This window comes from Eschrichtius robustus, chromosome 8, assembly GCF_028021215.1.
Source record: "Eschrichtius robustus isolate mEscRob2 chromosome 8, mEscRob2.pri, whole genome shotgun sequence".
NCBI classification, from domain to species: Eukaryota; Metazoa; Chordata; class Mammalia; order Artiodactyla; family Eschrichtiidae; genus Eschrichtius; species Eschrichtius robustus.
This window is the reverse complement of record NC_090831.1, coordinates 79037083-79054195: the sequence shown is the minus strand read 5'-3', so window position 1 is coordinate 79054195 and position 17113 is coordinate 79037083. Positions and strand designations below refer to the sequence as shown.

General features: G+C 40.3%; 1 protein-coding gene and 1 long non-coding RNA gene across 2 annotated transcripts in view; one reads left to right on the top strand and one right to left on the bottom strand.

The window, feature by feature from the left end:
- LOC137768481 (uncharacterized) overlaps positions 1–17113 on the bottom strand; it is a 95901-nt gene that overhangs the window by 42141 nt on the left and 36647 nt on the right. The gene's annotated exons all lie outside the window — the stretch shown is intronic.
- Positions 788–17113, top strand: part of SPMIP4 (sperm microtubule inner protein 4) — a 37504-nt gene continuing 21178 nt past the window's right edge. The window contains exons 1-3 of the mRNA XM_068550013.1: positions 788–835; positions 1527–1684; positions 9380–9556. Coding sequence (XP_068406114.1) covers positions 1551–1684; positions 9380–9556 — 311 coding nt within the window. The 5' untranslated portion in view covers positions 788–835; positions 1527–1550. The remainder of the gene's footprint in view (positions 836–1526; positions 1685–9379; positions 9557–17113) is intronic.

The following is a 17113-nucleotide window of genomic DNA, read 5'->3' as shown; positions in this document are numbered from 1 at the left end:
TTCGTTGGAGAGGATCTGGCAGGGGGGTGGGGGTAACTGAGGTAATGGGCGAGGTCTTTGGGGCTTGGGTAGGGCAACCGCAGGCCAACTGCCCGTCTGCCCTGTCCGCACCCAACCAGGGGAGGAAGAGCCATGGCTCTGCCTGGCGCAATCCAGGGGCTGCACGTGCTCAGTCCTGCGGAAGCCACCCTCGATTAGGCCGCACTGTTCCCCACCGGGGGGGTGTGGGTAAGGAACACGGATGAGTCAGAGGCTCCCACCTCACCAGAGTCTCCCTGGCCCTGCACTTGTCCACCACCCAGTGCACAGGAGAGAACGCCCCGGCCGGGAGCAGCGCTGGGACAATGAGCCCTCGAAGGAGCGCTTGACGCGGCCTGCAGAGGGCGCCGGGGGGCGGGGCAGGGCCAGGGGCGATGCAAGGGGCGGGGCCCAGGGCCTGCAGAAGCCGAAGAGCCCGTTTCTCCCTGGACTGGGAGTCTAGTTCTCTTTCCCCACCTTCCGTCCGGCTTCCAGTTCCTACGGGTCCCAGAGCTCGTGGGCTGGCTTCTTCCGAAACCTCTAAGAGCCAACCGCTGCCCCTGCTCGCCTCCCCGAAGCCCGCCGCCCCGCAAGAATGCATTACCTAATGCCACGGTCACGGTTGCCGTCACAGGCACCCTCAACCCCACCCCTGGCCTGCCTGCGGTCCCCCTCTCTCCTTCACCCGCACGTTCACGCAAGCTCCCCCGGGCCGCAGGTGCGGACGACGGCGTAATTCCACGCCCCGCAGAGGCCCGCCAACTCGGGAGGGGAAGAGGAGGCGCGGTCGCCTGCCGTTCCCAGGCTGATGTCCCAGGTGCGTCCGAACCCCCGAGGCACCGCTGGGCGGGGCGCTGATGATTGGCCCTGGAGGCTAGGCCTCAGCGGTCCTAGCCAAGGTGCATCTTTGGCTTTCCCCGTCCAAGTCCCAGGAAGGGGTGGGATTCTCACTTTGGGGTCCCGCTCATACTGCACCACTGATTCTCCACCTCTCTGCAAAGAACTTCTCGTTCAGAATCCCTGAAGGCTTTAGAAGCACAGCTGTTGATTCCGTTGGATGATGAGTTTCCCTGCTTTTTAAAAAGACCTGGGCGGGCGGGGGGGTGGGGTGGGGGGGATCAGCTGAATTTTCTTGAATAGTTATGCTTAAACTTGAGGCAAGACTGGAATGTCAGTCGATGTCTGCGAGGTAGAAGCCTTATATGGGCCCACATATCATCCACCTAGTGTTGAGACTCTACTTTAGAACATCTTCCACTTTGTGGATTTGTTTCAGTTGAAACTCATTTCCATAGAACTTAAGTTGCTATTGATTACTGCCATGACACCCCACGGTCCACAGATAGGGCCCTCCCTGAGGAAGGAAGCCCATGATTTCTATGCAGCGTTGGGTTGAACAATTTAGCAGTACAAAGCTCATTTCCTGCCTGCCCTGAGGGAAGGTCAGTGTGATAGCAACCAAGTCAGTTGACTCCCTAACCAAGTGTGCCCTCCTTTTCTTTTTCCAGATTGTGCCTTTTTAGCCAAGAAGCATGGAGGTGTTTCATGGCAGGCCCTACTGCTGCAGGGAGCTTGAAGGAGCTGACATACCGTCAGACACCTTTTACTCTAATGAATTGCACACCCCACTACAAACAGCTGCTCGCCCAACTGCCTCAGAGGACAGGTAAAACAAAAACCAGAGAAAGCAAACAACTAAGAAGGGTTTTAATATATTACTGTATTTTTGTTATGTGAGAAAAAGCATTTAAGGTTATGGGTCTCTTCTGTTTATCACATCATAGGGAAGGCATAACCTGACAATTAACTAAAAACCTTGAAGTGTCCACATCTGTTAGGAACTTGGCAAGAAGTAAAAAGTTAGTGTGTATTTTTAAAAGGCAAACATCAAATTCATCTACCACGTTCTAGAACTCTAGAATGATCAGTTCTTTCATTTGTAAATTAATGTTTTAATCAAACTTTTTTAATTTTATAAAGAGTAGTAGAGTGGGTTCTTATCATCTGTTAATATCATTTGCTCAGAAATACTCCTAGAATCTGTTATTCAGAGTTGCTGTCTAAACTTCTGCTTTACCAAATTTCCTGTAACACATTAATTGCAGATTATGTTTAAAATTGCATCTAACATATACTGAGTGATTGCTGTGTGTTGGCACTGTACCAAATGCTTTGTATGTAGTAATTCTTTTAATCCTCACAACAGCCCTATAAGTACTATTCTTACCCCCATTTTACATATGGAGGAACAGGTACAAACAAGTAATTTTCCAAGATCTTAGTGCCAGCTTTTTTGTCTTGGATTTATTTGAATCATTTTAAGAAAAAAAAAAAAAATCTCAAAATCCTTGGTGAAAAATATAGCCTGTGTAATTGTTTTCTTGCTTTTGCTTGTTTGTCTGTTTTGTAATTTCACTTGTTCAAATCTCTCATCTAAGAAGTCTTTCTCACTTAAGAAAGTGGTCAAAAGGTACGAACACCCAGTTATGAAATAAATGTTATGGGGAGGTAACATACAGCATGGTGACTATAGTTAATAATACTGCATTGTATATTTGAGAGTTGCTAAGAGAAAAGATCTTAAAAGTTCTCATCATTAGAAAAAACTCTATGTATAGTGATGGATGGACTTATTGTGGTGATCATTTTGCAATATATAAATATTGGATCATTATGTTGTACACCTGAAATTAATATAATGTTATACATCAATTATATTTCAATTGTTTTTTAAAAAACAATTCGTTTCTTAACAAATCAGACAAGTCACCTGGCTTCAGTTTAAACACTTCCAAAATGGGACATCACTACCACATTAATGCACCTGATTGTTAGGTCATTTTCTTTCTACTAAGAATATTTCCTCCTTCCATCTGCTGACCCTGGTTCTTCCCTCTAAAGCCATGCAAAATAAGAATAATCTGTTATCTTCAGGATAGCAGCCCTCAAGAGTTTAAAGATTCTTTTGGCTGTCTCTAAGTTCTCTTTGCCAGACGAACACTGGTTCTCAACAGACTTTACTCTTTCTTCTTGCATCGAGGCTTTCACTGTCTTGATCAGACTTCCATGGATCTATTCCAATTTGTAAACATACTCTTTATATGAAAAAATAAAAAGATAGCTTTTCCCCCTAATCAAAAACTAACACATTTCCATGTAAATAATATAGAAATCATGGAAATCCACAAAGAAAACAAATTTTCCATTTTTCCAACTAAAGGAAAAATTATGAAATTAAAGCACAAGGAAGAAAACCTCTGTACTTCCTTTATCCAGAAACAATAACCGTTGTTAATATCTCAATATGTGTCCTCTCAGTTTTTAAATTTAAAGATCATATTCAACATATTTTTTGTAAACTGCTATTTTCACTTAATGAAAAGAAATATTTTCATATTTGTGGGAAAGAGGGCTCAGCTCACTTCTACTGACTCAGTCCCTGCTGCACCTGCTGTTACCTGATTCCCAAAAGTGGCTGTGAGCCCTAAATTCCTACTCAGCTCCAAGGACCATCAGATTAGACAGGGCTTCCCTGGAATCAGAGGAGACCCTTAGCAGATCGTGTGTGATCTGGGGATGGGCAGTTGTCCCTGGATCAAAAGCAGCAATGTGAGGTTTTATATTTGGCCAAAAGGGATCTGAGTAGGAATTTAGCGCTGCCATGTCTGATTGAACTCACTATGCCCTCAAAAGCACTCGTATAGGCGTTTCACTGAAATTTTGATCCCCTCTACCTAAGTGGTCCTATGGTTGGTTAGTAATTGGCTCCAAAACCCTTTAACTGGCATGAAATCTAAGAGAAACATCTTTGAGAAAATATTGCTTTTCATTAACTGACTACAAAATTAAACACAGCATATATTCAATTACCTATAAACTATAATAAGGTATTATTCGAAGCAATATCTAGGTACAACCATGTTCCTAGCTCCTAATAAATAAAATTTGCTTTCCATTTTATTCCATGTGAACTTTTTCCTTTCATAGTCCCCAGATGGGAAAGCCAGGATGATCATGTATTCTCAGAACCCCTCCATTAACTTCCTTTTAAAAAGCAGCTGGGCAGCTTACAGAAATAGAAGTTCTCTTTTCTCTCAGTGGTATTCCTCTGAACTGCTCTGGAAAATGTCATCAGGGTAATATTGGCAACTCTGCCCTATCAATGCTGAGGCTTACTTCTTACAGACCAGGTTCAGGGTCTGTAGCTCCCAGCTCAAACCTCAGGGTATCTCAAAAACAAAACAAAACAATGAAAAACAAAATCTCCTGGCTTTTAGGGATTACCTTCATAATGGTAAGGATGAACGTGAGTCCTAGAATGTGTTAGCTCTCAGCAGCTTTATTTTCTAAACATGGATGTACTTATTAAAAGGATGATTTTTTAAAATATTATAATGTATTTTGAACTAACTTGGCAATTTTACAGAGATGCAAAATTATTTCCTCACATCCACCTTTTTTTTTTTCTTTCCAGAATAGGCAACACAGTCTAACTCCATTGTTACCCAGCATTGGTCTGACAACTGGGCACATCAAAATCACATGAGGAGTGTTCTGAAAATACAGATTCCCAAGCTCTATCTGTAGATATTATGATTCACTGGGTCTGAGTTGGGTCTAGGGAATCTGCATTTTTAGAAGTTTTTCAGCTTATTTTGAGAACCGCTGGGCTAGCAGAAAGCACTGTAAACAAGAAGAAAACCAGGATTGCAGTTCTGGCTTACCCAGTGACCGAGGGCAAATTAATCTTTGTACTTCAGTTACTTTCTTCACTGGTATATTTTGGAACAATTATATTAGTCACTATTATGTATAATTACTTGCTCTCCTGTAAAAATATTAATAAGCAGGTGGTATTCTTTTATATTTCTTCCATTGAAAATTTAAGAATGGCAGGTACAGATACTCAAAATCACAGACACCTATCTCCTTTTTCCATTCAGTTGACATCTCCTTACCTCTAGCAAGTTCCCTAGTCCATTAGGAAAATAAACATCAATTAAGGAAGTGTCTTGAGCATTGCTTAAGATTTAAATATAAGTTCCCATTTTTGTTTCTGGCTTCATCCCATTGCTTTCTGATTCCTGAATTTTTTTTTTTTTTGACTGTTAGCTTCCTGTCTAAAAATGTTTGTTCTAGGCTTTCCTTTAATCATGCCTTCCAATAATTACTGGCCAAATTCAGCCCCCCTGAGTCAAAATTCTGTACAGTCACTCCAAAGCACGATATTGGTTCATCCATAGGGAATGTATCTTTCTCAAAAACAAGTAAACATTAATTTTATGTGGCTAAAGATTGCAGCACTAATAATTTATTGTTATTTGCTTTGGAGACATGTATCATTTAAGCTATGAAGTTATTTAATCCTAAAACTTCAATATTTAATTTAATTAATTCCTTCTATAAATTCGGTTAATATTAAAGCTGGGGCTGGGCAGGGAATGTAAGACCCTAAAATGAAAGAGAAATATGACTTATTTTTGCTTTGCCTTTTATTTTAAATGGTTTCCTGCAACTTACTGGCTGTAGATGAATGCCAACCCAAATGACTGATTAACATATGCTACTGGCTCATCTTCCTAGGCTAGTGTAATATATGAGGGTCAGATGCTGAGAAATTAACTCATCTAATTTAAATGTAACTTTTAAAAACTTAGATATTAAAGCTTAGGTTGTCATTAATCAAATGTGTTTAAATATTTTTCGCTTGTCATGCCCCCCAAACTGTGGCTGTTGATCACAGTCATAGATCATACCTCAGAGGTCTGAGAACTGAATACCTGCATCCCTTCTACAGCACCCCAAATCAGTGGTCACCAGATTCTCCTTCACTAGCTAATGCAGCGGTTGACAGACTTCTTCTGTAAAGGACCAGATAGTAAATATTTCAGGCGCTATAGTCTCCGTCAAACTACTCAGCTCTGCTGTTGTAGGGTGAAAACAGCCATAGACAATAGCCAGTATATAAATGAATGGTCATGGCTGCATTCCAATAAAATTTTACTTACAAAAATGGCAGTAGGTTGGATTTGGCCTGTGGGCCATAATTTGCCAATGCCTATCTAGTGCAACCCCTGTCTAGTGACTTTATGAGCTAATGCATTCCACGTATAAGACAGTCCCAAGTGTTACTCCTTCATTTCATTCAGCAAATATGTACGGGGGATTACATTAAGCCAAGCGCTATCCTGGTACAAAGAAGAAAGCAGCTCTACAGTCCACACCTCTCTCTCTGAGCTCCCTTCCCATGTTTATAACTGGCTCCCCATTGCTCAGACGGTGTAGTCCAAAGGGCCCCTAAGGCTGTGCAGGATATTGTCCTTGTCTTCCTCTCTTGCTTCCCCTCTCACACAGCTCTACTGATATAACCCAAAATTCAACTCTGTCTTCTCAGCCCTTAAGATCCAGATAAGTTCCACTCAAATCTTTATTCCGTGACTTCTGGAAATCCAAAGCCTTCCTCAAAATTTATCCAAATTCCCAGGATGGGGGTGGGGGGTTGGTCATTACTGACTTTGGGTTCCTGGTTCCACCTATACTGATTCTGTTCAACAACGTTTTGACCCAGGTGTGAAACTCAGTCATTTTTTAGGTTCCTCCAAAGACCCCATCCACACAGAGCACTTGTGAGCCTGGTAAATTTCACTAATCAGTTAGGGGTCAAAAGGAAGAATCATATCACACCATACAATACATAACTAAAAGCCCCTTATTAGCCATAGCTTCTGTATTTTTAAAATTTCTTTAGCCCAGCTGTCACCAGAGTTCTCTCACTGGCTTTTCACCCAATGCAATCCCTTACCATCCTGCTGGCTTCTTTTCTTCCTCTCCCTTTACTTCCCTTTCCTCTCATCCTCCTCTCTCGAGAGCAAAAAACCAAATCCCTTCCACTGCAGAGCAGCTTAACAAATCTTGGGTTGCTTGAGTCCTTAGCAACACCCGTACTTGCAGAGTCTCTGTCTCTTTACCAAGCGACCTAACAAAATATTTTATAAAACAAGCAAGTCCTTCCCCAAGAAGGATTCTGGAGCCAACACTGTCAGGAATTTTCAATTCCATAACCTTTCTAACTTCTAGGCCTTTTTACATGTTATTCCCCCCTGCCTAGGGTATTCCCTCTCTTGCACCTAGATAAGTCCTACTCATCCTTTAGAACTCATCCTAGACAATGATTCCCAAAAGAAACCTTCCTCCAGAAGGGAATCCTGTTGGTCTTGCATATATATGTACAGGAGGTATCCCAGACCACTTAAATCTAAGTTCAAGTCATGGACAGGTGCAAACTTGGGCAGAAGACGAGAGAGCTGGTTTATTCCTGACTCACTTTTAACATGAGAGGGAAGCCTTTTAAGGTCCCAGCTTATTGCGGAGATGGTGTCCTTTCAGTTCCTCACCTGGCTGATTTCTGTGCTCCTCAACCTGCAAAACCCTTAAAACAAAAATTCGCCAGAATCGGCACTGCCCTAAGGGCAAAAGTGGCTTCTGTGCTTGTTTACCTCTCTGGATTCCTGTTTTTCCTCTTATGGAGCCCTGGTATCCCTTTCTGTCTTATTAACAATGAGTTCGGGCTTCCCTGGTGGCGCAGTGGTTGAGAATCTGCCTGCCAATGCAGGGGACACGGGTTCGAGCCCTGGTCTGGGAAGATCCCACATGCCACGGAGCAACTGGGCCCGTGAGCCACAACTACTGAGCCTGCGCGTCTGGAGCCTGTGCTCTGCAACAAGAGAGGCTGCGATAGTGAGAGGCCCGCGCACCGCGATGAAGAGTGGCCCCCACTTGCCGCAACTAGAGAAAGCCCTCGCACAGAAACGAAGACCCAACACAGCCATAAATAAATAAATAAATAAAAATTAAAAAAAGAATATGATTCCCCCTACAATAAACATAATAGTAACGACCATTGAACTAAGCATCTACTATCTGAGTCCTCTAAAAACAAAACAAAACAAAAAAAAACAATGAGTTGTTTTTAAGAAGATGCTTTTCTTTTTTTTCTTTTCAGCATTTTGTTTTGTTTTGTCTTCTTCCAGCAAATCAAAACAGTCTAATAAAAAGAGAATTCAACTTCTCCAAGAAAATTTAACCCAAAGTACAATTGGTTCCCTTTCTAAGATTATCATGTCATTGTCTGCTCTCTAGGAAAACCACCTAGTCAATGAATATTTGTTGAGCACCATATATTTGCAAGGTACTATACTATATCCTGGGGATTCCGTGGTGAGTGTGCCAGAGTCCTTGTCTACAATGACTTGTCCTCTTTTTGCTGTGCTGTGGAAACTGTGATGAATCAATGTTCTCTGTTCTCTAGAACACTGTACTGTTGATCTTTTGGTGATAGATTGCCGGTGTATTATAGAAGGATATAACTTTAAGAACAGCCAGATGGAAGAGATGCATAGGGCAAGGTATGTGGGAAGGGGTTCAGAACTTACATGAGGTCTGAGGGCTCCACTGCCCCCCCCATCTCCACATGTTCACCAACCCCAAAGCTGCTTTTTTAGCATTTTTAGTTATTTTCAGTGGGAAGGTTAGTCCAAATATTTCAGACTGCCATTAGTGGAAACTGGAAGACATTAAATCCTTCCTAATTAGGATGCAGATCTTTAGCCAGATATTCTTAAGAGTTTTGTGAGGCCTTCTCCCTAGCCTGAAGCTTTCATTCTGTGTCATAAGTTGCAGTCCAGGAAACAAATCAGTCTCTTTGGCCTTGCTCATTCACTCAGGCATGCATTCATTTAACAGACATCCACTGAGTACTTCCTGTAAAACATGGTTACAACAGTGAGTAAGTATCCTTGCCGTTTACTCCCTTGTTAAGAAAGAACAGAGAAAGTCATCTGAACTACCAGTTTTCAACATCAAAGTAGCCCTACCAACCAAATTTAGGAAACTTCTATGTCTCCAACCTACTGAATGGTACAGTTGTAAAGGGTGGGACTATTGGAGACCTGTTTTCTATGGAAGGTAACTGTTGAACAGAGCAGTGCATCTAAAACTTTAGCATGCAAAAGAATCATCTGGAGGGCTTGTTTAAAACAGATTACAGGGCTCCACCCCCTCCCCCCAAATTCTGATTCCTAGGTCTGGGATGGAGCCTGAGAATATGTATTTCTGACCAGCTCCTTCTCACTGTATCCTCACACGGTAGAAGGGCCTAGCAAGCCCTTGGGAGTCTCTCTTACAAGAGCATTAGTCCCATTCATGAGGTCTCCTCATGACCTAGGCACTTCCTGAAGGTCCCACCTTCTTATACCATCACACTGGGCATTAGGATTTAAACATATAAATTTGGGGGGACACAAACATTCAGACCATAGCATTCCACGCTGAAGCTATTTCAAAAGTCTCTCTTTTTTCCCAGGTATCAGGAATTAAGGGAGTCACTCCAACGATGTAGGCTTCCGTGGGGCACTGAAAGGGAATATGGTGGCATAATACCCGTTTCACTCCCTGAGGAACACAGGCCAAAATGTGAACCTCCTTGTGTCATGGGCAAAGGACACCAGCGTTATGGATTTGGTGGAGAAACCTGGCCAACGTAAATAAACTTTCAGTCCCTCACACAGAGGTCATTATTATTCGATTATCTATATTTCTATTGTGAGTCCTTTGTTAACTTAAATCTACTTCCAAATTTTTACTATTTATGAAAAGACACAGATGGGAACACTAATTATAAAATTTCTAATTGTGAAGTCAGTAAAAAGTATCTGTTATAAATGTCTTTGCTTTCCTTAGAGATGTTTAAGTATGTGATCAGAAATTTTGATTAATTTAATTCCCTTGCTAATCACATTTTATCTAAAACTAAATAGGAAGGCTCCTGAGAGAGATTAAATTAATTTTTTTTTTTGGCTTGAGCAAATAGCTGGCCTAATTTTACAGATGTTCTTGACTTTCTTTTTTTTTTAATATTTTTTATTAATTAATTTATGTATTTGGCTGCATCGGGTCTTAGTTGTGGCTCGCGGGCTCAGTAGTTGCCCCGCAGCATGTGGGATCTTAGTTCCCCGACCAGGGATGGAACCCATGTCCCCTGCATTGGAAGGCAGATTCTTAACCACTGGACCACCAGGGAAGTCACCCAGATGTTCTTAACTTTTGATTTCTAATTTGTTTATCAATTAGAATCTACTGGGCATTGTTTTCAAGTATTAAAATATTTCAGTCATCATTTATAAGTCTTAAAGTTACCCTTTCAGCAACTTTATTCAAAGTACAGGTTAAAACTGAAGAGAAAGCACAAAAAAAATTTGAGCAGTAAATTAGATGTCACATTTACTACTAAGAAGTATGAAATTTACTCAAAGCAAAATCCATCGAAACTTCTCCACACAGAGCCTGGTTATTCCTGCTTTATCCAATCCTGGTTACCCAGTGTACTAACAATCTAGCTAACTAGATTAAAAGAAATAAATCAGGAAAGACAAGCCGCAGCTAGAGAGAAAAACAGTAACAATAGGGACATGTGGCAGCCTTATGAAAGCCTCAATAAACCAATAAAAAGTAGACAAATGAAAAGTCCAATTGGAAAGATGCAAATATTGACACATTATAGATAGGACTTCAAGTTCATTAATTCATCCAACAGATTTGTTTAAGCCCCCACTCTCATGGAACTTACTTTCTAATATAATATAGATTTATGATATCTTTGTAAAGCAGATATTGTTATCCTGGTTTTACAATAAATAGAGACCCAAGAGATTCATTACCTCTCCTTGCGTCAGACAACTATGAAGTTTCAGAATAGGGATTTGAGTCCAGATTTATTTAACTCCAAATCCCACATTCTTTTCATCTATGCATTCATTCGCTTATTCTAGCTATTCATTTATTCAGTAATTTGAGTATAGCAAGCATTGGTCTAGAGATTAGGGGTATAGCTCCTTATACCCCCTAAGGGTATAAGGACAGCCCTGGTCCCCAAAATTTGTATATTAAAAAAATGCACAATATTCTAAAAGAATTAGAAGTATACTCACAGAATTCCAGTGTGTAAAAAGAAAGCAAAAGACTAGCTTCTTAAGGGAAACCCAGATTGAAAGCAGAGGTTTGTGTTTAGTATCTTATTGAATGCAGCCCTAGGATACTGGGAGAGAAAATATTTGTTCCAATTAAAATGTCAGCCATCCCTGATTCAGAAATGCAGGTTAATGTATTCGGATTCTCTTCACACCCTTTTATGTTAAATGTTATCATTTTGGCATATTTATCTCTTAAAAATATATTTAAGACAAAGTATAAATATCGTCTGATACAATGTAACTCACTTGGCAAACAACCACACAATAGGTTTTATCTTATTTCCTAACAGGGAATAACTTCTATCACAATATTTTTCTTTTTCCCCAAGAAGAGCCTTTTAAACAAACTAACAGAGTATTTTTCAGTTCTCTGATGGGTCAAGCCTCATCTGGCCCATGTAAAAGCTTGTTCTCATAACCACACCCTGTCACCTTCCCCGGAGGAGATTTTTAGTGGGTGTTGTGATACAACTCACCCCACTACCCGTGGGGAATAGGATCACAGAATATCCCACTCCTATTGCCTAAAAAATGAAACAAATACAAAATTTACCAGCAGCCCCCGAACAATAAAAGGATGCCATAAAATTATGCCATTAATTTTAATGTGCCAAGGAAAGATAATTCTGTGTAGTTTATTCCAGTTCCTAAGTGTTTCTCAAGATGGCATTTTGGGCAGGGCAGTTCTTTGTCCCACACATTGCAAGATATTTAGCATCTTTGGCCCTTTACCTATAAATACCGGTAGCATCTTGCATTCATTGTGACAACCAAAATGAAACCACCCACACATATTTTCAAACTCTCCCTGTAAGTGTTGGGAGTACAGGGGGAAGCCACACTATTGGCTGAGAGGCATTATACCTAACCCCACCCCTACATTCCAAATGCATATTGAGGCAAGGTAAGTCTACAAAATATGCTAATTCTCCAATTTGAAGAGATTAAAAGATTGAGTAGATAATCCTATTAGAAAAGACAAAAAGCCTCAAGAGTAGAAGCCCCTATTTTAAAACAGCAGGATTTCAAGAGAGATGAAGTTCTGCAGAACGTGTGCTCTTCCGGAATGCAGTGATGACTTCAGGGAATGAGCAGAAGCCCTGGGTATGGGCACTTCCCTGACTAGAAGGAGTGGGGATTTTCCCCCGTAGAGGGAAAATTATTATTGTAGAACCAGTGTTCTACAATAATGTTATAAACCCTGGCAAAGTACAGATTATATAAACAACCAAAATGGGGAGATCAGGGAAAGGAAACAGAAGCAAGTGAAACTGGGTTTATCATCTTATCTTTCATGCCTGAGAGTCAATATTATCTAAAAAATGATGATTCCAATATCCTAAATGTTTCAAAAACTTTTTCTTAAATTTCTAAAATATCTGTATAAAATTATATCTATGTAATAAAGAGATATTTATCTATAGTTCGGGAATTCCTTCAGGTTTACCTTTTCATCTGTTAGATGCTAATAAAATTAAAAATTTTTAGGAAATTCCCTGGTGGTCCAGTGGTTAGGACTCCACGCTGTCACTGCTGAGGGCCCAAGTTCAATCCCTGTCGGGGAACTAATATCCTGTAATCCACATGGCACGGCCAGAAAACAAACAAAAAATAATTTTCTTTTAGAAATTGCATGAACTTTGATCCAATTCTTGAAACTTTAGTTCTGACTAGAGCTGTCCATCTCTCTGTTCTTTACTTCTTTACGTCTATTTTTTAGAGAGATATCTAGAATCATGTTCTACATGAGGTTACTTGTGCTTTTTTTGTACTTACTGAAATGTTTATAATAAGGATGTGCCATTTCCATAAAAATAAGAAAATATCTTTTTTAAACAGCAGCATTAATCCAGAACTTTTATATACCACACATTGTGCTAAGTGTTTTATAGACATTATCTCATTTAGACCAAATTACATTTGCTTTTTTTAAAGTTCATGTTTCTAATAAAACTACTTTTGTTCTTTTTTTTAAATATTTTTTTCTGCCCCTTTCTCTCACTCCTTTTTTTTAAATGAATTTTTTAAATTAATTAATTAATTAATTTATTTTTGGCTGCGTTGGGTGTTCGTTGCTGCTTGCGGGCTTTCTCTAGCGGCGAGCAAGGGCTACTCTTTGTTGCGGTGCGCGGGCTTCTCATTTTGGTGACTTCTCTTGTTGCAGAGCATGAGCTCTAGGCATGCGGGCTTCAGTAGTTGTGGCATGCGGGCTCAGTAGTTGTGGCTCGTGAGCTCTAGAGCGCAGGCTCAGTAGTTGTGGTGCACAAGCTTAGTTGCTCCGCGGCATGTGGGATCTTCCCAGACCAGGGCTCGAACCTGTGTCCCCTGCATTGGCAGGCAGATTCTTAACCACTGCACCACCGGAGAAGTCCCTTTTTTTAATTAAATTTTAATTGTACAACTTATTCATTTGTATGCATTAGGATTTTTAGTTGCAAATAACAGAATCAATTCTGGCTCTTTTAAGAAGAGGTTATTAGAGGATAATAGGTTAACTCACAAAACTGTAGGAGGGCTAGATAAATAGGCTAATTGCTAAGCTTCCAGAAATAATAGCCAGACTCATTCCCAGGACTGGCCTCATCCAGGGAAGTGCCTCTGCTAAAAGTGGACACCTGTGATTCTACCTTATGAGCAATATGGATGCCCCACTTGAAGCCTGTGTTCTGAGGCTACTCACATTCAAATCAAAGTCTAGTGCAGGTGTGGATGACAGCAGAACTTAGGGTACACATTTGCACCCTGGTTGCTAGGGAGGCTGGGAAGTGGATTTTCTGGATGCTACCTAGGGAAGTGGGGTGTTCAAAATGTGGGAAACTAGCAAAATGTACAGAGGATATGGTAAAGATGTTAGATAGCCATCAGTGCCAGCTGACTGTCACTTTAAACAACAGCAGCAACAACAGTAACGTGCTTTTCTATTGAACAAGTGGCCCATGGACCAGCAGCATTAGCATCACCTAGGAAATGGTGAATGCAAAATCTAGGACCCCACCCCAGATTTACTGAAACAGAATATGCATTTTAATAAAATCCCTCAGGTAATTCTAACGTGCAGCAAAGTTTGAGAATTGCTGCTCCAGTGTAAGAAAATGCAACATTTTTCATACAAATGAAAATGCACTCACCTCCCCAAAAGGGGAGATCCAAAGTCTCATCAGTTCCTGCATCCATTTCCAAGTCCAGGATCACTTGGTGATGGTCACTCCTCTCTATTTCAGTCATAATATTGTCCTGATAGTCCACATTTAGGCATTAAATAAAGTAAACCATCGCCAACACACCCTATATGAAATAATAAGGAAAAGGGAGAGGAAATAAAGAAAAGTTTTATATATATATGTATATACATATATATATGTATGTATACAGGACATAGCAAGGAAGGAAATATGGGAAGTGACTGCAGTCTACAGCTGGTCATGAGGCTATTATTGGTGTTATAATTTCCTTCCTCCACTACCCATTTCAAGTTCCCTTGCCCTTAGCTGGTAGGAATTCATTACCTTGTGGGGCAGCCCCAAATTTGTTCCTGAGAGATCTAAGCTCTTAGTGGTTCTGCCTGTGTGCAGTAATAGAATACTACAGTATTCTATTAATTTTATGCCACTGGAAGCTATGCTAGGAGGTGTCCAAAAGATGCTTTAGGTTCTAGAAATACTCCTTTCCCCCAGCATGGTATAGCAGCAATCCTCTTACCCTTGATATTTAGGATCAATCATCCCAGCCTACTTGGAATAATTCTTTCTTGGCTGTTTTCTCCAGAATCTTAAGGAGCCCCAGATTACGACCTCATCAGTTCAGCTTCCAGTTCAATGGGACCATTGTTGTGTCGTCTGATGCAAGCATTTCTCCCTTGACCTCTAAACCAGCAAAGCCCAAGGTGGCTGGGGAGGAAGTAAAGATTTCCTCGAGTGTAATAATAAGAGTGAGAGGCATCACTCCCACTTCCCCCATTGCTTTTTAGACCATGCATTCTGGCTATGGGGGAAACTATTTATTGGTCACTGCTTCACAGCATGTGCCACACTCCAGGATAACATTCAGCCATAGCTGAATTGTCAATAGGCTATGCTACCATTCTGTAAATATGACAAGGCCAGTGAACCCTTAAATTCAACCACTGCCTTATTTCTTTTGGTGATAAATTGAGTTCCTTAGTCAAGAGTAATATTGTTTAAGATGGCATGCAGTGAATAAGGCATTCAGTTACATTCCACTGATGATGTAACTAGCAGAAGTGAAGTGAGGAGGAAAGGGAAATCCATAATTAGAAGTGTCCTGTGAGGATAAATCATCTTTCAAGATGGAAGGGGTTCAATGTAATCAGCCTCCCACCAGCTGGCTGACCAGTACACCCAGAGAGATTTTTCTCTATGAATTACTTAGGGTTGGTAACTTCTGCTGGTAAACTCACATGTGGCCAGGTCAGTTTTGATGAGGTCATGTTGCTGAGTCCATAAATAAGAACTTCTGCCCCTGCCCCCATGATAATTTAGTTTATGAAGCCACTGAGCAAGCACCAGGGTGACTGGAGAAAGCCTGGCTGATGCCCACAGACTTGATCATATTATCCACCTAATTACGAACGTCCTCAATGTGGGGTTCTGTTGCTGAGCGTTCTCGTGGGGTATGAATAACCCTCATACTTTAGGGCCAATCTCAAAGGCTGAGAAAGCAAGTTTTTTGGAATCTACATTGGGTAGACGAGATGCAGTGTGGGTGTTCAAAAGATATTGAGCAGCGAGGAACAGTTCAGCACTACAATATATATTAAAACATCAGAAGCACCAAGAGTGAAGGCTAATGTAAACTATGGACTTCAGGTGATAATGATGTGTCAGTGGAGGTTCATCAGTCCTAGCAAAGGTACCACTCTGGTGGGAGATGTTGATAATGGGGGAGGCTAAGCATGTGCAGGGTAAAGGGTGTTTGGGAATCTCTCTACCTTCCTCTCAACTTTGTTGTGAACCTAAAACTGCAATCTAAAGATTGTAAATACAATCTATCTCATTCTTTTTAATTTCTCACAGTGTTCCACATTATGGATGCATCAGATTATTTAGCCATTCTTGTATTTTCTTTTTCTTTTTTTCTTTTGTATTAACTGAATGTAATAAATATCTTTGTACAGGCCTCCTTGAGTTCAATACACAAATGAATGTTTCTCTAGGGAAAATCCTAAGTCGAAGTTATGGGTCACAATATATGAATATTTTTAATTTTAGTAGATATAGCCCAAATACTTTATATTCTCATGGTAGTATCTAAAAGTATCCATTTCACCATACTATTGGCCAATTGTATTATATTATCAAACTGTATAATTTTTGCCTATCTAATGAATAAAAATGTTATCATGGTTATCAGAATGCATTTCTATGATTAGGTTAAGTACTTTTTTTCTTACGTTTATGTTTTCTTATGTATGACCGTTTATATTTCCTTTTCTGTTCTTATTCTTTGCCCATTTTTATTCTTTGTCTTTTAGTTATAGATTCTTATTGGTTCTTTATGTTCTGAATATTAATCCCTTATGTATCTTTATTGTAAACATGTCTTCCAATCTTTGTTTTATTTGAGCTTTTTTATGCTGTCTCGTCTTGAGAAGTTTTTCACTTGATGTTATCAAACTTCCTTTTGATTTTTGACTTTTTTTAAATCTTATTTAAAATGTTTTCCCTACCACCAAGAAAAAAACATATTCTTGTATATTTTCTTTTAATATTTGTATGCTTTTCCCTAATTCTTTAGATTTTTAATCCATCTGAAATTATCTCTGTGAGTAATATGAAATAAAAATCTTTTTTTCCAAATGGCTAGTGAATTTTTCCTGCATTGTTTATTTATTTTTTTATAAAGAGATTTCTTATTTTGATTAATTAATTAATTTATTTATTTTTGGCTGTGTTGGGTCTTCCTTTCTGTGCGAGGGCTTTCTCTAGTTGTGGCAAGCAGGGGCCACTCTTCATCGCGGTGTGCGGGCCTCTCACTATCGCGGCCTCTCTTGTTGCGGAGCACAGGCTCCAGACGCGCAGGCTCAGTAGTTGTGGCTCACGGGCCCAGTT